Source organism: Salminus brasiliensis, chromosome 11, assembly GCF_030463535.1.
Source record: "Salminus brasiliensis chromosome 11, fSalBra1.hap2, whole genome shotgun sequence".
Taxonomy (NCBI): domain Eukaryota; kingdom Metazoa; phylum Chordata; class Actinopteri; order Characiformes; family Bryconidae; genus Salminus; species Salminus brasiliensis.
The window spans coordinates 12,195,002-12,215,841 of NC_132888.1; the positions used below are offsets into that span (position 1 = coordinate 12,195,002).

Here is a 20,840-nt window from a genome sequence, read left to right on the forward strand (position 1 = left end):
ATGGTTGTATTGTCTATGTAGCTCCAGTTGGACAGCCGACTACATTTTGTGTCGGGCAAATCGTCTGACAAATCTGATAGTTACTTTAACTTACTCTTACATATAGAAAAAAAATGTTCCTCTCTATTTAGCTGAAAACTTTCCCTGTAAATCCATCCAGTGTCTGCATGACCCTCTTATTAAACAATTCATGCGGGTAAAAATAACCACTCAGCACATGCAGAGCTCTGTGTCCCTCTGAACACATCCTGAGGGACCATCACACACACGCTTGAAGGTGCAGAAAGATGACCTTAGCTGGGCTCTTTGTTGTGTCTATTTTCAGTTCTTTTTGCTATCTGTTTCTCCATCTCTCGCCCATCGATCATGCAGCTGTGGGGTAATAAAAAGGTTTCCCTGAGTGTCACTCAACTGTCCTTCCTAGTCACGTTGAACACACGGGCGCCTTCAGCCTGATGGGCCACTGGGCTGCTGTCAGTCACCACACCATTACCCTCCCTCCCCCTCCCTAAGCCTCCCCCTCCAGACTGGGTGATGGAGCCCAGGCTGAAGGGTTGAGGGACTGAGAGGTGTGAGCAAGGCCTCTAGAGAAAAAGTGATTACCCTTACTGATTTTGGGAGTATGAAATTATGTACCCTTTGCTTGTACTTGTGCAGTGAAGATAGAGCTGGTTCTTTGAGGAACCTCCTCATAATGCAGCACTTTTTACAGATTCCTACCTGGGCGAGCCTCCTATATTTTTATAGTCTGGGCAAGACTAAACCTAACACTGTGTTCATCTTCAAAATGTAACTGACTTTGGAAAATAACAGCAAGACACATGTGAAGCCCACAATTCCATGGTCTGATCTCCTTAGTTGAAGATTGTTAAAAAAAAAAGAAAAAGAAAAAATGAAACATGGGTGTCATGGTTCCACCTTCCATTCTAAAGAAATCTGTGTAGTAGACAACAGAGGCGGAGCCCGATTATCCTACTCATTTGGTAGACCTACCCTCTTCTCCCAGACCAGGTGTATCTCAGACAGCCTTCATTGAGCTTACAGTGCTAAAGCAAAGCAGACTAAAGCCCTGGATTTATCCCCTGGACAAACTCATTCCCAGTTTGTCCATTAAGTAATGTTTTAACTCTGCCATATATTCAACTTCATTTTTAAGGATAACTCCCAATAACAGTCTAAGGTTTTTAAAAATGCTTTCTGGGGGAAATAAATACTGTGCTAACTGTTGGAATTAGACACAGGAGATGGAAATATAAGTTCAGCAGTAGCAGCTGCTCAGATCTGAGGAATCAAGGCACCAGGTGTGCGTGGAAAATGACTGACTGTGCTGCCATCCAGTATCTGCGTGGGGTATTCTCCGTCACACCTGGGTGGTTGTATTGTTTGTTCATAGTAAATGTCATGCTATTGAAATGAAACCCATCCAGAAGGGACAGACATGTTCCAGTACAGAGGTGAATCGTGTCTGGGTCATTTTTGAATCGAGCATTCTTCCTTTCAGCTGTTCTAGACAGCTGTGTGGAGGTAGGTGTCGGAGTCTGCTGTCTAGTAAAATAAGCAAGTGCTAATTCATTTGCAGGAAAGGTTTTTTTCCTTTTCTTCAGCTCTTCTTCACTGAATTCATGACCTTGAGCTGCATTATCACCTCAGGACTGTTCTGCAGGCCGGCAGTGAGAGATGAAAGCATGCTCTACAGAAACCAAAGATTCAGCTCTGTGTGTGTGTATGTGTAGATCTGAACTGAACAGACTGAAATAATGGAGAGAGAGGATAAACACACATTCATGAAGCAATGCGGAACTGAACACGCTATCCAGACTCCAACACACTTTTTTCTTTATTTTCTTTTACTTTTTCTGTCTCTCTTGTTTTCTTTCTCTCTCTTTTTTCTTTTTCTCCTTTTTTCTCTCTAATTTTCTCAATTTCTCTCTTTCTTTTTCCTTTTCTCTCTTTCAATTATTTTTATTCCTTTCTGAGCTTTTATTCCTCTTTCTTTCTTTTTTTTCTCTTTCTTTCATGGCTTTCTGTCTTTCTTTTTATGCCTTTTTTCCTTTCCCGTTTCTTGTTTTTTGTTCTTTTTTTTATTATTATTTCTTTTTTTTCTCTTCCAACAACGCATTTTTATTCTTGTGTGTGTTTTCTCCTCAGATCCTGAAGGAATTTACAGATGAGAACTGGGACATCGGAAATATCGTGTACACGCTTACCAACAGGCGCTACGGGGAGAACTGCATTGCGTATGCAGAGAGCCATGACCAGGTACTGCCACCACAAACTCCCCATTCTACACACAGGGCAGAGAGGAGCAAATGTAATCAATGCATCATTTAGGATGGAAATTGGTGTCACCACAGGTTGAGGGACTCTGGGGGAGAGGGGGAAATTAGAAATGAACACATCCACCTTGTTTGTGCACTTTCCAGCCCCACCAGCTAAAACAACTCTCTTACTTTCTTTTACTTCATCATCGTCATCACCATGGGGCTGTGAGGTCCTAAGGTAAACAGCAGAACAGGTTGCTCAGTTTACAGGAAAGAATTTCTCACATATAGCCCACAGAGCGGTCACCATGGGAAAGTGACTGTATGGTGTGTGGAGCAGTCATACACCACACAATGCTCTGAAAGCACTTTTCACTGCATGCTTTTCACTCTGTTTATATAATGATGCTGCTTCTCAACATGCGTCACTTCAGTGAGCCTGAGCCAAAACTCAAATTTCATACAACTTTTCATTTTTCAACTGTTGTTTGCTTTTGTTATGTGTCAACAAAATAAGACTCACTCTGGATTCAGGATGTTTTGTTCAGTGACCACAGAATGAGTTTGGTGGCAACATGCATATATAGACTAAAATGTGTATTGTTTGAATACAAAGGTACATCTAGAATCAGGAGATCAGAGGTCTCCTATCATAACATGGGGCGGAAGACCAGTTAGTGGCCTGAATGTTAAGTGAATGATAAGTTAGATTAAGAGACAGGTGTTGGAGGTAAATGTCATTTTATATATAATTATATAAATTATTTTATATATTTTATATATACATACATATATATGGTTCCTTATATTGTGCCACAATGATGAATCAATGGAAATGCTCTAAAATCACATGGACTGAAATCTTTTACATTGACCTTTATCAAGTTATTTTATTAGTATATATAAAAAGAAGAAGTTCAAAATGTCATAAGGCAAAACTTTCAAAAACGATCAGTATAAAAATAATTCGGCGTCATTTCCATTGGTCCATTCATCATGAGATTCTGATACAATATAAACATCTATTCAGATAATATCTTTTTTTTTTTTTTTAAACCAGTTTAGGCTCCATTTTCCAAGCTTTATTGTCTTCTATATTGCTACACACTCTTAAAAATAAAAGTTCCTCAGTGGATTTTATCCTGGATATTTCCAGGATATTTAAACTTTGAAATGGTTCTTCACGAATCTCATTTCTAAAACGCTCTTTGAACAACCATCTATTCAGATATTCTTTAGGGGATTTGTCTGTTGCATCGTTTCAGAGGATGCTTGTTTCCATTTTCATTAGAGCATACCAGGGGCTGCCAAACAGTGGGAATAGGACAGTTCTTCTTGGAACCTTCATTCAATCCAAAAGTCCTTTAAGAAGACCGTATCCAGGCTTAGGATGCACTTCTGTTTTAAATTAGGGGTTCTCACTGGTGTGGGGTCCAGTGAGCCTGTGCTATTGCACTGGTGCAGAGTTAGGATCAAATGAAACAAAGCCAAATGTGTAATATTTTTATTTATTTTTTTGTTTTTGTTTTTTTAATTGCCTGTTGCTTTTATAGTCACAACATGGCAAAAAGTCCATTACAAATGTAGCTGTAGCAACATCTTTATTAACTACTCATGTTTAGGAACATGTAAGCAACGCGTTTGTAGAACCTGTGAATTTGCAAATGAACATGACTGTGTGTGAGCAACTGGCAGTACGTCCTGGTGGTGTACACACAGGTGTCAGCTGTACTCTTTGCTGGAAAGTGCTAATGATCAGTTCCTGGAGCTGTAACACCCTTAATTTACTCAACAAGCAGCCAGTGCAGCGACACACGTCGCTGTTCACATACACTCCTCTCTTGCTTTGCCTTTGGGAGTGAGTTATGACATGTTTTGCTCAAATGGATTTATTAGGTCCAATCTCATTTTTAGGTGTAAAAACTGCTTATCCCAATGTGTTGCATTCTGAGAGTGGAGTGGAGTGGTAGTCATTCTGTTACTCACAAAGCATTCTGTAATCTCTGTCACTTCCACCCGACTCTAGGTCCCATCGTTTCCGGACGCCTCTTGGCACCTGCTCATACCATTTGATTTATTTTTTGTTTATTTTTTATTTTTTTCCCCCAAAACATTCTTTATTCTTACAGTATAATGTGCTATTAATGGTTCTTTGAGTGATGCCATGGAAGAACCTCTTTTGGTACTGTGTTTGTAATACAGATATGTGAGTGTGAACCTTCTCAAGGTCTCAGGAACCATCTCTTGGTAAAATTTTTCTTTACTAATTCAAAGACTTTTTACACTCTCACCCAGGGGCACTGCTATGGATTTTGGCCCCACAACTCAACAACTTTGCCAGAATATTCCATTAAAACATTTTTAGAGACCATGTCATTCACAGGCCCTTAATCATCCTAATTTCCCCCCATATGGTGCCCCTGCTCACACATATATTACAAACATGGTTCTTGATTGAACCAAAAGCGGTTCTTCTATGCAATCACTCAAAAAACAGTCACAGTGCGTTTATTTTTTAACAGTGGACTGCAGTATTTTTATTCTACTGACTTGTATGCATCTAACTTAGAAAATATCCCGAAAAGTCCATATTAAGCACAGTTTCTATTTTTGATGAATCATTCAAGTTATTTAAATATTTAGTCCTCACACAGATATTAATGGTGTAACTTTTCAGCTGATTCACTGTTCGAATTGGATCACAGTTTCTTTTTATTCATGGATCAGGTCATTTTTTAGATCAGCAAAAATTTAAATGAGTACTTTTATGTTTGAAAGTATTCTTGTGTTACTGACTTTTATTTTGACACTGTCTGTGATGTAACAGTCTCTCTCGCATGCTTTTTATTTATTGAATTCCCCCCCCCCCACACTCTGTAACACATTTAAAAGTTAGATAGAGTCAGTTTTGAGGATGACTTCCTTCAAGCTTCCTCTTTGTTTACACTCGGCTCGTGTCCATTTGAGACTCCCATGCCTCACACTAATATAACTCTGCTCTCCACTCTCACATCAGAGTGAAGTCGCTGCAGATGTGTGGCCATGCTCAGTCAGAATCCGATTGATTGGCCAAGTATGTTCACACATACAAGTAATTTGTTTCCGGCTGTTAGGGTCTCTCTAGTATTAACAATAAGCAGATTCTCTACATTCAATTTACAGACAATACACAATATACAGAGAACAATAGTATATACAGTATACATAGACTTTACGAGGACATTTCTATACAGTGTGCTTTACAGTGTTATTCACAGCATAGCAGCATGAAACACTATACAGATGTGTGTATATATATACAGATGTTAATATTCTGTAACCACAGCAGCGTGCACATGAAATTAATAATGGTGCAGTAATGCAGTAACTGTAGGATAAGAGAGATAAGAGTTTATCTATAGCCTGAAGCTGATGATGGTGATCAGCTGTTGATAAAGGTGATAGCCTTATGGCTTTCGTGGCACAATGTTCGTACCAGTTTTGTCCACACACCTTGGTTACGTTACAGACAGCTTGTATGTTTTCACTGCAGCTCTTTGTCGAGGTTTAGAAAATTACTGTAAAAAGTAACTGCAGCAGTAAAACTGTATTTCACACAGTCATGGTTAAACTGCTTATTATCAGTGGTTTCGTACTCGCTACTGCTCTAGCAGACATATCAGAGTTGTCCGAGCACTGCAGAGTAACCAAATGCTTGAGATTTTAAAGGTGAACTACTGTGCATTTACTGAGTATGTTAAGTTTGTTTGGGGGGGGGCAAACAATGCTCAGATGTGGTTTTACCACCCTGTTATTTTGCCTTAAAATATAACATGCTGCATTTTCTTTTATGGTGTGAAGTGAGCTTTGCTTTGGCAGGTTTGTCACTATGGCAGTCCACATAAGCCTAATCTAGTGTTGTTTTTAGACCTATAACAACTATAACTGTAATTCTATTCTTATCAGATACTGATGCTGTCCCCTCTGGATCATCTAGGGTTAGCTTTTATGGTTAGCACACACTTGTTTCACTTACTCTTTCCTGGTCGTTGCATGTGGCCCTCCTTGCAGTCCCTTTCGCAGCCCCAATTTGGCTGATGTACAGAGACGCTACCTCTGGTCAGCTGTTCTCAAGGTGGTGCCTCACCTGGTCAGCTGTAGCCTGTTTAGCCTCATTCTCCCAAAGTAGTGGTTGCATTTAACCCTGAAAGGCTTTTGAGGTTTATGGCACGTCAGTTCCATGTGCTGAACTCTATTATTTAACTCTGTCAAAATAAACACAGTTTACCATTCTAGGGTGCCTTTGTCCCAATTTACGTTCCAGCAGCAGAATGGATTGCATGAGACAAATTGAGTGAAATCCAGTATGACTGAGAATTTCCAGTATAGGCTCACTGCACCATTCCACAGGGCAAGCACTCTGTTATGTGTCTGACTGGCCTGTGTGTGTGTGTGAACTGTAACGCTCACACCACCGCATCACTCACGCCACTCAGAGGTAGTATAAACAGGCCTTCAGGTCAGGTGGTATCGGAGCAATCTTGGAGTGATACAGAACACTGACGTGCCGACTTTCTGAAAAGCTGCTTCTTGCTCCAGGCAAAATCATGCCACTGTGCTCCATGCAGCACTCTCGCTCTGCACCGCTCACATACTGAGTAGGGAATACTTAAAACTAGCATGGCTAACAATAGATAGAAGGTTGTAACCACCAATTAGCTCCAATTGCACCAATTAACATTAGCATAATGCTAATTAGGGCTGATCCACTTTTGTTCTTTGTTTATTGCATTAGCTTTTGCCCGAACTCTTTCTGCTGTAAGCTGATGTATTAAAGTACGCTCTTCTACACGCCCAAATACAACAGTTGCCTCTTGTAATTCCACAGCTGTGACCAAAAAAAAGAAAGAAAAAAAAAAGCAGCATCACATGATTTGTGTACTTGGTCGCTCTTGAAAATGTGACTTGCTCGGAGATAGCGTCCCGTCATGTCCTACAGTGTTTTTACACGATCTAATCCATGTCCTGATCTTATCTTAACTCCAAGTGACTGCGGGTTAGTCTGACAACATGTTCAACGCATAGCCTAGCAGCCTCCCAGAGCGTCTGCCCACCTTCAGGGACAGCTGACATCCATAAGCCGGTTCAATAATCATTACTCACACAACTAATGTACTGTATGTGTTCAATTCTCATAATCCTGCGACTTTCTGACAGGCTCTGGTGGGAGACAAGACCCTGGCCTTCTGGCTGATGGATAAGGAGATGTACACCAGCATGAGCTCCATAATTCCCATGAACTCCATCATTGATCGGGGCATCCAGCTGCACAAGATGATCCGACTGCTGACGCACAGCCTGGGAGGGGAGGGCTACCTCAACTTTATGGGTGAGTCTCTCCATAGGCACCATACAAATGCTATAGTCTTGTGGGGAAAACTAACTTTGATTGTAATTCTTTTTTCTTTTTATCACCAATTTTTCATTGATGATGCAATGACTACGGTGGAGAACGCTGGTCTTAGATCTGCTTCAAAGGGGGATCTCCCACCCAGAGTTTCATTTACATGCATGGATTTGATAATAAATGAATGAATAAATGCATACATTTGCATGGACTTGATAAATAAATGAGTACATGGATAATGCCCCTGACATTGCCTTGAGATTCTTAATATGGCCACATATTAAGATTTGTTATGTACATTCAGGCCATTTTGGATTTGTCTATTTCAGGGCCATGATATTAATGGCTGTCTGAGATATGAATTTCTAAGATATTCAATTATCACATTACACAGCTCCACAAGAGCATGCATAAACTAGCATTAGTGATATTGGTATTGGAATCATTACAAATCATAGAAACTCACTCCTCCTGTATTCCAATCAATCATCCAGCATTGCTGATTGGAAGAAAGAGCACTCTCATTCCTTCATAAATCTGTAAATCCATACATTTGTAAGAAGCACTATATGGAAAAAAAGTATTGGGATGCCTGTTCATTAATGTTTTTTTCTGAAATCAAGGGTACTAAAGAGTTTATCTTGCTTTTGTTGGAGTAACTGGCAGGCTTTCTACTAGTTTTTGGAGCATTGCTGTGAGGATTTGATTGCATTCATCTACAACAGTGTTAGCAAAATCATAATGTTTGGTGATCACCACCCCAACTCCGCCAACTCACCAACTCATCCCAAAGGTCTTGGATGGAGCACCGTTATTCCAGAGAACACGTCCACTGCTCCACAGCTCAATGCTGAGGGGCTTTATACCCCTCTAGCCCTCACCTAGCATTAGGCTGTAGTAGGTTTAGTTGGTTCATGTTCATCTGCTCCAGAGAGTCCTACTCTATTTGCAGTACTTCTCTTATCTAAACTAGCATTAGTAATGTCAGTCCAATCTCGTTATGGTTAGTAATAATTTGGACAATGTTATTTCCAGCCTTATGAAACTCCTAGAAGCTGACTTGCATCTCCCCTATCAGTTTTCCAGTCATGCCGAATAAGAAAGAGCACTGTGTTAAAGCATTAAAGCAGTGTGTTGTGTTTTATATTGAGTACGTTATGAGAGTTCTGTGCATAAGATATCACTGCCGGACTCCATCTAGACTTTGTTCAGCATTACATTGACCACAGAGTTTGCCGTCATGAAATGGTCAATATAACTGTCTGAAAGAGTGCCTGTCTTTCCTTCCGCTTAGGGACAGGGTGTTCTTCAACCAGCTTTCTATGGCGTTCTAGCCCCACCTACTGATCAGGTGAACGGCCAGTTGAACAGGCAGAATGGGGACGCTACGCTTTCTTGACCCCTCTCATTAGCTTAACTGATCCCACTGTAGTCTCTGTATCAAGAAACTGTGAAACAGCGAGGAGCCTGATTGTATCCATACAAAAGTTGAGGGTGTTTGCACTTACAGAAGTTGGAAAACGTGACCGATGTGTTGTGGAAATCACACCGTGGGGGCACAGGCCACAGCATGTGTTCAGCAATGCTGGTCGGCTTGATCACACCAGTGAGCTTTTGCATTTCCAAACAGACAGAGAGCGTGCAGGCTCCCCTCTCGCTAACCAAATGACTGGAACTTTCCCTTTCTTTGTATAAGAAATTTCTTCACTCTTTTTGTCTAGAGTTTTGTGTTGTTTAGTGAGCCGCTGTTTGTTCTTCTTGTCTGGGCTTGTTACCATCTGCCTTTCCAAGTCCCACATGAGCACAGAGTCAGCAAGCAGCTCAACACTCAAACAAGAGCGCCTAACGCTGTTTGAAATATATGAGAGGATGGAACACAAGCCTCCTTCTAATTAAGGTTATATAGTGGGTCCTCACACAACACAGTGCGTGTTGGACTTGTGACCCACAGACTGGATTCATTTTATGATTAAAGAGGAAGACTTCCAGTGTTTTTCAATGTGCTCTCTGTCTGCACACCTTTTGATTACCAGAGAATTCATTTTGACGACGTTTTCCTGTAGTTAGAAGAGAATTGCAATTCTCTGGAATCAAAACTCGCTTATTGGAATCTGCTGTGTGGTTGCTAAGTCTACATAATGGGAGTTTATAACTATAATTGGTACATTTGTTTAATATATACTGGTCTTGTATAGGGATGCACAAATATGAATTTTGGGCCGATGTGATTATCTGATAATTTCAATGTATATATCTGCTGGTGCTGGGCTGATACATAAACATTTATTAAAGAAATGCAGAAATTGAGGCTAAATATATGTGGATTAGCATTCCAGAGGAATCTAACCTATGTTACAATAGGGTTACAAATGCAGTAAAAGGAGTAATGTGCTGAAATCTTAGCACATCTGCATCATTTAAACATTCTGCTCATTTGGAGATCATTAAATACATTACATATACATTTAAAATGTTGATGAAATATAACAAATCACATATTGTTAATCAATAAATATTAATATACATACTTATTTTAAAGCATTTTTCAGCCAGTGTTAAATTGTGTGTCCCCAGTTTTTTTAAATAAGACAGACATGAAGGACTGATCAGTGTTTTTGGGAGCTATACCAGCAATACCCATTGTCTATTAACATGACCAGCCGATTGAGGGTGTGGCTGGTTGTCACATTAATCATTTCCTTATGAGACATTTTTACTTTTAGTCATATATGATATAAAGCCAGCACTCAGCAGCTATTCCAACACTGGCTTTAATGGGGTTCTGCAACTGTTAATAAGGTCCAAATTAAACGAGGAACTGCAGCATGCTGTGACATCACACAAAGCTGCAGCAACTTGCAAAATGTGGATAATGTGATCTGACCAGCTCCCAAAATTGAGCAAATGATAAAGTCGATCACATATTCGGGATGAAAATTGTTTGATACCGATACATAACCCATGGATCTCTCTATCTCTAGGGAAAGCTTTTAACTTAAGTTTGATCAAATGTAGGAAGAATGTTATGGTTCTAAAACATGACACATACAGAAACTAAATTTCAAAATTAGCTAATTCTGATTTATAGTATTTATAAATTTTTAAAATGTGATGATCCCTGTGATGTCTACGCATGATTTGCTTTTCTATGTTGGTAATGCTGCACCACAAACTCTTCCCTTTAGAAAAGTAGTGCCTTCTCTTAAGGAACAACGTTTTCATTAATTTGGACTGAAGAAGTCTTCTACAAAGACATTTCTCTAATACATTTCAACAAACAACCTCTGTAGGTTCTTGTCCATGCAAGTCAGCTTTCCTGTTCTGTTCACAAGGAAAGTGCATTGTCTATGGTGGTTGGCTGTGCAGTACAGAGTTGGAGTATTCATGCCTCCTGAACCATCTCACTGAGCAGTGTAATTATTCCTCCATCCACACAGGTTCCATCTCGAGACCATTGTCTCTTCAGCAGTAATAACCAAGAACGAAGCCAAGCAGACTCCATTGATTCCACAGATTTCGTTTGACCCATTGATTGCTATTTTTATGATGAAGAAATCCAAATCTGCTGTGCTCAAAGTGAAAATATATTTATTGCTTTTCTGTACGCACATTTTGTAAGCATGCAATAAAAAAGCAGGGTGAAAAGAGTGAGCAGAAGTAAATACAGGCCGACATGTCATGTCAATGGATCAATGGCTGTGGAGTCATTTAACCAGTGCAGAGCAAGAACAAATTGTTTGTGCAAGCGAATCAATTTGAGCCGCTCCCCTGCTCGGCGAAAGCCATCTGTTTACTCTCCGGCAAATAGAGGAGCCTTATGAGCTAAAAGCCTCACATCTAGGTGGTGGCCAGGTTCGCTTGCAGACAGTGGAGCACTGTAACGACGGCATATGACATTAAAACACACACACTCCTCCACAAGCAGGGAGCCAGCAAGCAAGTTACTCACCAGCTCCAGCAATGGAGCAGTAGGCGGACAAGGGAAATATACATCCAGCTTCCGGCTTTCAGATCAGCTCCACTGTCGCTGAGGCACTCCTGTTTGAACAGGAGAGCTGTCAATGTAACTGAAGGTGCTTTTCTTCGACAGTAACCTATACAACAACAAGTGAGTGTACAGGAAGCTGTCAGACCTGATTACTCATAGTGCTGGGTGGTATTGATGAAATCCAAGATCATATATCAATATAGGCACCCAGATATCACTACCATATCAGCTTGTAGGACATCTCATTCAAAAAACAAAGGGATGGGTATTGATTATGGAGCCAAATCCCCCCCCCCCCTTTTTTTTTTTTTTGGCTTTCATACCAGCTTTCTCTCATGTGGGTTCACTAGATTTTGGCACACTCTATTTCCCTTCCATTCATTGCCATTCCATTCAGCAAGCAAAGCATTAGAGTGAGGTCAGGCAGTGATGTGGAGTGATAGTTGGTGTCCTAATTCATCACAAGGGTATCTAATAGGCTTAAGGTCAGGGCTATGTAGGTCAGTTTATTTCTTCTACTCCAAACTCTTCAAACCATGTCTTTATGAGCCTCACTTTGTGCATGGGGACGGTGGGGGTCTTCCACAAACTGTCCCTACAAAATTGGAAGCTCATACAAGGTCTCCCTTTGTCCACCGTCAGGCCCCTGCAATTAATCCAGAATGCAACTTTCTGGTTCAACCACGTAACTCCTCTGCAGCGCTCTCTTCACTGGCTTCCTGTAGCTGCCGGCCTGATTAGAATCAAAACCCTGGCGCTGGCCTACAAAGCCAAGAATGGACCAGCCCCTCTATACAATGATCAGGCAATGGTCAAAAGCCAATCAGTACCAAGACCCCTTCGAGCTTCAAGTACTGCTCCGCTTGACCTGCCATCCTTTAAGATCCAGGGAAGACGAGCATTCAGGTTTTTTTCTGTCCTGGCACCAAAGTGGTGGAACGAACTTCCCCCCCTGGGTGTCTTCGCTGTCTTCGTATTTAGTAGTATCTAAGCTTAGAAATATCTTTGAGCTAGCTAAGGGTATTTTCTTGTAAGTTGCCCTGAATAAGAGCTTCTGTTAAATGCTTTAAAAGTAACATTGCTTCCAGAGGCTTTTTGGAACTTCAATGTTAAAGTAACAACACAGGCTAGATTCTGATGTGCTTCACAGCTGAGCTGCTGTCGCTCCTAAAAATATTTGCTTTGCAAATAACAGTGCCTGCAATTAACCAGTGCAGCTGTAGCAAGGGATGCATTTGACTTGTTGGAAAGGTTGCATTCCAGGACAGTGAGAGGACATACAATGTTTTAGTTTGTTTGCATCTTAAACTGCTTTTTCAAAAGGTTAACTACCTGGAATATACTGTAGATTTAATGTACTGCTTTTTTATTGAGTAGACTGTTCTCATGGATATAATTTCTCATTGTCCATAGTACCATTATAACTGACACATTTTAAAAACCAGTGAAAAATTCATATCATTTGTTGGCCCAGGTAACGCTAAGTTATGCTATTTGTTGCTCTATTATTTGTTTCTCTTTTATCTCATTTCTTTGTATGTGATACACAAAGAATTAAGGCTAAAGGTAGTTTCATCAGTAAAAGCATTGTGATGGGACAGTTACTGATGTTACATTTCTAAATAATTGCGAAGCATACTTGAATGGCATGATTATCTATTCGGGTACTTGGGCTGACCATTGTTAGATCCTTTCTGAGGCATTTTCTCATTTACAAACAGCCTCACTTAGCTTGAACTTGGCAAAATGTAAAATTTCCTATACCCATAATTTTGCTCAAGTTAATGCCATTTCTAGGAAAGTTTTTTAATAACAAAACCCTTCTTATTTAAATAAAGTATTGTAAAGTTTAGTTTTTTATATATGCACCTATTTGCCTTGCATATAACCCCAGACCTATTAGCATTATGCAAAGATATTTAATATGTTCACAACTGATTTCAGTTTATTTGCACCATCACCGGTATACACTTTTAAAACGTTTTTGCCTTACACTAGCTATATATTATATATTATATTTGGTCTGCAATGTAAAGTAAAAACAGTATTGTCTTTATAGTATTGTATTGGACATAAATAGTCAAAGTACAAATTGTTTTTAGTATCTGGTGGAAGAGAGTGTTTGATTAAAGAAATCCCAACTAGTGTTCAAAGCTCTGAAAATGCTGTTTAGACTGGTCCTATTCCTTACCAAGCACTAATTGCACCAGTGGAAATGCTCAAAATGAAACGTTAGTTTTTAATTAAAATGTAATGTGTAATATTTTGTTTTTCCCGTGACTTTTTTGACTGATTTCTTTTCCCAAAAGGAATATTGAGCCTTTTTCCATCATCAAGTGGCAGCAGCCACTTTATTCTTTTAAGTTTTCTCTTTTTGACTAGACTGTTGGCTTTGTTTTATATGAATGGTGATGAAAGCACATGTATTGCCTTTTATTTTTCAGTGTAGATGCCTCTCCATTCTGAAGTCTGGGTTAATAGCTTAAATCGTTTTGGATCCTTCAGCTGGGTCCGTTCTTATTTTAGATCCTTTTCCAGCTATAGACTTTCAGAGCTGCATTCAGATTCACATTCTGAATGGATGCCCTCATCTCTTGTAGCATCTAGTTTCAGGCTGGCATTTGCTCATGCTAATTACCTACATGGAGTTTGTTGCCAATGTGGCACCAAGGACAGCCAGAAATGTGTGCCCACAGTAACTAGTTTGTTCTGAAGTAATTACTGACCTCTTTTTTTCATGCATTTGATTTAAACTGCTGCATCGTGCTGGGATTTGACATGATCTTATCTACAGCCTGTTTCTGAACTTCTTTTATAGGAGTTTTGGTAATTTTTCAGAAGCTCCTAAACACGTTTTTTAACTTATTTGTAAGTGATTGGCAGGGATGGACTTTATTACTAGGATTTGCCTTCAGATTGTCAACAGTGATGTTTGATAATGAGAAGAACTTGAGCCAAGAAATCTGCAGCAATGCCAATTACGCCTCTGATATGCGAACACCTTGAAACTTCGGAAAGTCCTGAAATCTTCCTTTTTCTTTTGTTTCTCCTCTAAAGTCCAGCTATGGCCAGAGGCTTTTACCTGTTGTTTTAATTCCATGGCAAACCAGATATTCTGTGTTGTTCAATAGAGCACCAATGACAAATTCTTCCACAGGCAGCAAAACGTTCCAGCAAGATTTCCCAACTTTTGCAATCGAACATAAACACAATGTTGATTTTTCTGGAAACATGGGTGCAGTGAAAACTAGGTGTACCTAGTAATGTACAACATAAACTGAATTTTAATTGAAATTCTGTACCGCGTAATATTCATGTATTTGCAGAACACTACATAGGATAGACAGTCAATAACAACACCATGGTCCCACAGGAATGCTAATGCTGATGTATGTAAATTGACTTTCGTCTGATAGGCAGTCCTATATTGTGCCTCATTGAAAAAGCAGTCAGGAGTGAAACTCTCATTCAGTGACTAGGTGGAGCTAAACCTGCTGTGCGATGAATATGCAGCTATATGTAAATGAAGAATTCAAAATGTGCTATATTTGCAGCTAGTTTTTCACATATGGAGCTGAATGGAATGGTGAATGACTATGTCTCAACCCCTTAAAGCTCCTGGGAACACATTTTGCACATTGGTTTATTTGTTTTGTATAATACTAAACTTGGATGTTAAATCAAATGTTTAATAAAAAAAAGTTTAAATTGAAAACGCTCCTCAAAAATCGCCAAAATGCACTCTTCCGGCCTCTCTGAAAATGGTCTGGGCATGGTCTTACAGCCCCCCATCTCTGGCGAACATTTCCATTACTATGGCAACGCACACATCCTTGAGACTGAGAATTTTTTTTTTTTTTTACTTTAAAGCTTTGAAGCTATGTGCTACGTCACCCCTTCCTGTATGTCACGGCCTCTAAATTTTGCGCTAGCTTTAGCTTTAGCTCTCCAGGTTGTTCGGACTCTAAGAGTGCGGCGCCAAGTTAGCCTTGTGATTTGGTCTGGGATATGCTGATGTAAACCTCACCCACGTTTAGGACCGCCCATTCCACCTCGAGAGTAGAGTAATACTGGGCAAATACGGCAAACGTATTAGACTTTGGGAAGATATTTACAGACATACTTTGTACATTTACATTGGGGTTCCTGAGAAGCTAGAGTAACTTTATTGTAAAGAAAACCCAGATTTAGGTTTCCCGGGGCTTTAAACCCTAAAGGCGTGCATGTGAGCTCATGATTCATAATTACTTGCCCTGAGATGACACAAGTTTCATATTAGTCACATAGAAGTTACTCATTTCTTTTTGAGAAGTTACTGAATAATTAGTAGCTTTAGGGTCAGTCACAGGCCCTTAGAATTGTCCACATCTCTGGTTCCCCAAAGTTCTAAATAGAATCACCTATAAAATTATTATTCTACTCGTGTGAAGAACAATGCAAAAAACTATTTAAGCATCCAAATGGTTCCTTAAATCTTTAATGCCTGTATGTTGTTATAACTGCATTATAACAATAATGTGGTTATAAGATAATGATGTTATAATGTTTCATAGACCCTAAAATGGAACCCTGTGGGACGCCACAAATTGTGCTTAACTGTTACCACAGTTCATTGCAGTTTCTGCATTAGGATATGTTACGAAATGAAGTGTACTTCTGTAAAGAAACCCTGCCTTTCCTGAAGAACCCTCAAAGAACCATTTTTGTAGAAAGTCTAGTGTTAAAGAGGTTTAAACTGTTTATATATTTTGTTTAGTCTATTTCCCCCCCCCCCATGATATGAACCCTTTTAAGTTCACCCGCTGATTAGTCTCAGAGCATGCCAACTCATAAAATACAGCCTTTTTAATGGGAGAAAAGAAAGTGACAGTTTAAGCCGTGGCAATTTACAGCTTTTGCGCGAGACCTACGTGAAGGAAACACTCAGAAATTCACGTCGCACCTCATGCTTCCGTTTCTCCACCTTCTCTCTGTTTAAATCGATTCCGGATAGCGCGGCTTCATGCCGGGAGACTTTCTCAGCTCAGAGTTCGACTTTTTTGACCCACTTTGACTTTCAGTCCGTTCACCTTGACTAAGCAAACACTGGCCTCTAACTATACTTTCTGCTTCGGAGTGGAGATGACATTACAGGAGCTTCCCGACACTCTTTGAGCTTCTCCGTGGGATCGGTTGGGAAAATCTTGGCAGGCTTTGTGAGGGGCTACGCTACAGAATACCACATTGAGGTCAGGCCCCTGTACAGGTGAAGGTTTTCAATCCTTTGAAGCACGGCTGACCAAAATCCTTTAAATGGCTTTCAGTTCTGTCTGTACCTTCATGCCTTATTTATAAATATTATCTTTCTGGAGACTGAGCACAGTATTGAGCACCGGCATCATCTGGCAGTACAGAACCAAGGAATAAAGGAGTCAGCAGAAATAGGAGAGTTCTTAGAGACGCCTCCACACGCGTAGTGCAAGACAAAGAGAATTAGATTATTTGAATGTATGTCAGAAGTGCACCTCAGAAAACTCCGTTCTGTTTGAACAGAACGCCAGTGTTGTATATCACCCTCTCTCACACACACGAGCAGCACACTCTTTGAACAAAACTACAAGGAAAAGGTCACCCCTGAATACGTTCTACAGTCAGATGGAAGGAAAAGAGAGAGAAGGAGAGGGAGAGAGAGGAAGAAGTTCATCCTCCAAACGAGGTTTACTTTCTGCTCTGGGAAGTTTGCACACTGCCGTCATGGTGGGATGTGTGTGTTCCTCAAAGGCTTAGTGAGAATACACTACCTGCTGCGATTGTTATTGTTCAAATTCCCTGGTTATCTCCCCATTTCCATATTTTCAGGATTTCGGATCGTGGCTGTATCCAGGGATTAACAAACGTCTGTCTTTTAGTGGAACACACTCTCTGTCTCTGTCTTTCTCTCTCTCTCTCTCTCTGTCTCTTTCTCTCTCAGTCTCTCTCTCTCTCTCTCTCTCTCTCTCCCCCTCTCTACCTTTTTCTCTAGCCTCTCTTTCTCTCTCCCCCTCTCTACCTTTTTCTCTAGCCTCTCTTTCTCTCTCCCCCTCTCCACCTTTTTCTCTAGCCTCTCTCTCTCCTCTCCCCTCTCCTCCTTTTTCTCTAGCCTCTCTTTCTCTTTTCCCCTCTCCTCCTTTTTCTCTAGCCTCTCTCTCTCCTTTCCCCTCTCCTCCTTTTTCTCTAGCCTCTCTTTCTCTCCTTTCCCCTCTCCTCCTTTTTCTCTAGCCTCTCTCTCTCCTCTGCCCTCTCCTCCTTTTTCTCTAGCCTCTCTTTCTCTCCTTTCCCCTCTCCTCCTTTTTCTCTAGCCTCTCTTTCTCTAGCCTCTCTTTCTCTAGCCTATCTTTCTTTTTCCCCTCTCCTCCTTTTCTCCAGCCTCTTTCACTCATGCTTTTTCTTCAGTTGTGTGTCTGTCTTGCTCTGCTTGTCTCTTGCTTTTTGTCTTCTCTCCTTTCCTCTCTCTCCTTTCTCTTTCCTTCCTCTGCATCTCTCTCTCTCATATTCTTTTCCTCCCCTATCTCTTATGTTTCAAGGTAGCTTCATTATTATGACAGTAAAGTGTACAGTACGTTTGCCAAAGAATTACAACCACAATAGCAGCAATAGTGACGAAGAAGAGACAACAATAAAAAAAGATAATCATAATAATAATTAAAACAAAGGTTTTGGCAAATTTACAAAAAGATAGTTATAGAAAGGCTCTCTCTCTCTCCCTCTCATTCTCTCTCTCTTTCACTCTCTCTTTCTTTTTCTTTCTCTCTCATTCTCTCTCTCTTTCTCTCTCTCTCTCTCTCTCTCTCTCTCATATTCTTTCCTTTTTGGTTTCCTGCACCCACTGTCTCTCTCTCTCTTTTCCCTCCCTCCCCTTATCTCTGTTTTTGACAGTTCTCCACTTGCTAATTCATAAGCATGCGTAACAGTGTATGCGTACCACGCAGTTCACTTATTGTTTGATGCTTCTTTAACAGCTAGCTAATGTATTTCATTAGAAAGCTCTGTCACTCCCTGTCCGTTCCACTTCGTCCGGTCACTCTCTCACTCTCACTCTCACTCTCTCTCTCACTCACTCTCTCTCTCTCTCTCTCTCTCTCTCTCTCTCTCTCTCTCTCTCTCTACCTCTCTCTCTCTCTACCTCTCAACAAACAACGTGCTTCATCACCATTGTTTTTGCCTCCATTCTCTCACTCGTCAAAGCGTCTCTTCGCCCCCTCAGAATTCAATTACCCAACTGTTGTTTTATGATGTTGTCTTGTCAGCTGATGACGGATTCATTATCTCATCACTCCGCTTGACAAGGCTGTCGCCTCTCTCCGTCTCTTTCTCTTTTTGTTCCACCGTTCATGTTCTGTGTGCAAATGTATCCCCCGTTACTCCCCTGTGATCTCCTCAGCTTTCCCCTCTTCTATCTCCTCCAAAGCCGATCTCACTGGGTGAGGTCACTGTGCCCTAGAAACTTCTCATGAAGGATTGCCTGGAAGGTGTTGCTGTTGTAAATTGAAGTGAAGCCTGGTCTGTATTTTAGAGAGTTTGGAGTAGTTAATTAAGGCAGTCAATCAGTAAATATAATAGGGGGGCAACAACTTATCAGCTTAGTTGTATAAAACCCATCACCAAATTCGTTAGCAACTAATTTAAGTTGATTAGTTGGTGACGTCATCATGCAGGTTTCTCACACTAACTAGGAGCAATTCAGGGTGCACATGAACCACAAATTAACCACCGAAATTGAACCAGAACAGTGTGGAATACAGTTTTGCTGCTGCTGTTCATTTTAACAGGAATTCCCTCAATCTGACGCAGAGCTGCAGTGAAAACATACAGACCGGGCAGTTGTCTGTCACGTGAACGAAACCGCTACAGAGCTAGAAGGCAACATGGCTGCACATTTGCAGTGGACACAAGTGTAAAAAAGAAGGATTTTTTTTTAAGAAACTCAACCCAGAGACGTTGTAAATTAGGAGACCGGTCACTGGTTAAAATATGTATGGGAGTTCTTGTAGCCCTCAACGTGGCACCTGTGTACAGATAAAGTCCTGTCCTTCTACCAAATAAGCCAGTCAGCTTGCTAGTTACAGAAAGTCCCGCCCTTCTACAAAAAGAGAGTCTGAGAAAAACAAAGGGAGAGAATAGAGCCTCGCAATCGTATTTTATCATGGTACACAAAATGCTTTTCTAAGCGTTTTGTGAGTGCTTAAAGGACACTGTTTGTAATGAAATGTGCAGTTAATCAGTGTGTAATTAGTCACGTTTAATTAGATAATGTGCAGCATATTTTGAATAAAAATCTCTGTACTCAGTATGGGAGAATATTTGAACAGTAGTTTTTAAGAATCTGTCGCTACCAATTAATTTTATGTGATCACGTGTATTGCGATAATAATGTGTATTGTGAAAATGACGTTAAATATTGCGTTGTCATTTTTCAACCATATCGCCCAGCCCTACTGTTTTACATTTTTGTCTTTTTTTTCTTCTTTGCTGACCCGGAAATGTATGGGGAACTGATTGACTTTTTCTTGTGTGCCATCTGTGAATTTTAATTTTTGACAAGAAACAGATGATTTGAGTTTTATTATCCTTTATGTCAGCAGAGAAGTTCATTAAAACTTTTTTTTGAGGTATTAATCACTTTGCCTTCATTGTTAGTTAGCTAATGCATAAATAAAGTTAAGCTAAATGTTAGTTATTTGGTAATTTAGTGATTTATAATTTCAGAAATGCAAGACTTTCATCTTAGCAGATGCAGTATCAGCTATTGGATACAGTTCAGTCCCTCCTTTATACAGTGGTCCACTGACTGGATGCCAGTCTAGCTATTATAAGGCAACTGTGATGCATCAAAATGTGCCTTGGTCATTACAGTCCAGTAACCAGGGGAGTTGTTGCAATTTGCAGCCCAGCAGCAGACAAAGTTAGGAAGCAGAAGGTGGGGCAGAAGCTAAGCTGTTCAATTCCTCTTTCTTAACTTCCAGACAAGGTCGCCTTTCGTAATCCATTATTCAGTCTTTTCATTCTCGTTTCTCTCTTTTTACTGTGCGAGTGTTGTTGGCGCCTCACTCTTTTCTGTCAAAAATGTTTGGAATATAGATCATTTGAATTAATTTCGCATTCATTTGTTTGTATGAAAGCAAATCACACCAAGCCGTGGGAATAGATTCTGAAGATACACGCTTCCCTCTACTTTAGATGCATGTTG

The 20,840-nt window shown here is 40.3% G+C and overlaps 1 protein-coding gene across 1 annotated transcript in view; it reads left to right on the forward strand.

Annotated features, from left to right (window-relative positions):
- Nucleotides 1–20,840, forward strand: part of gbe1b (glucan (1,4-alpha-), branching enzyme 1b) — a 128,310-nt gene that overhangs the window by 63,855 nt on the left and 43,615 nt on the right. The window contains exons 11-12 of the mRNA XM_072691768.1: nt 2,149–2,259; nt 7,458–7,629. Coding sequence (XP_072547869.1) covers nt 2,149–2,259; nt 7,458–7,629 — 283 coding nt within the window. The remainder of the gene's footprint in view (nt 1–2,148; nt 2,260–7,457; nt 7,630–20,840) is intronic.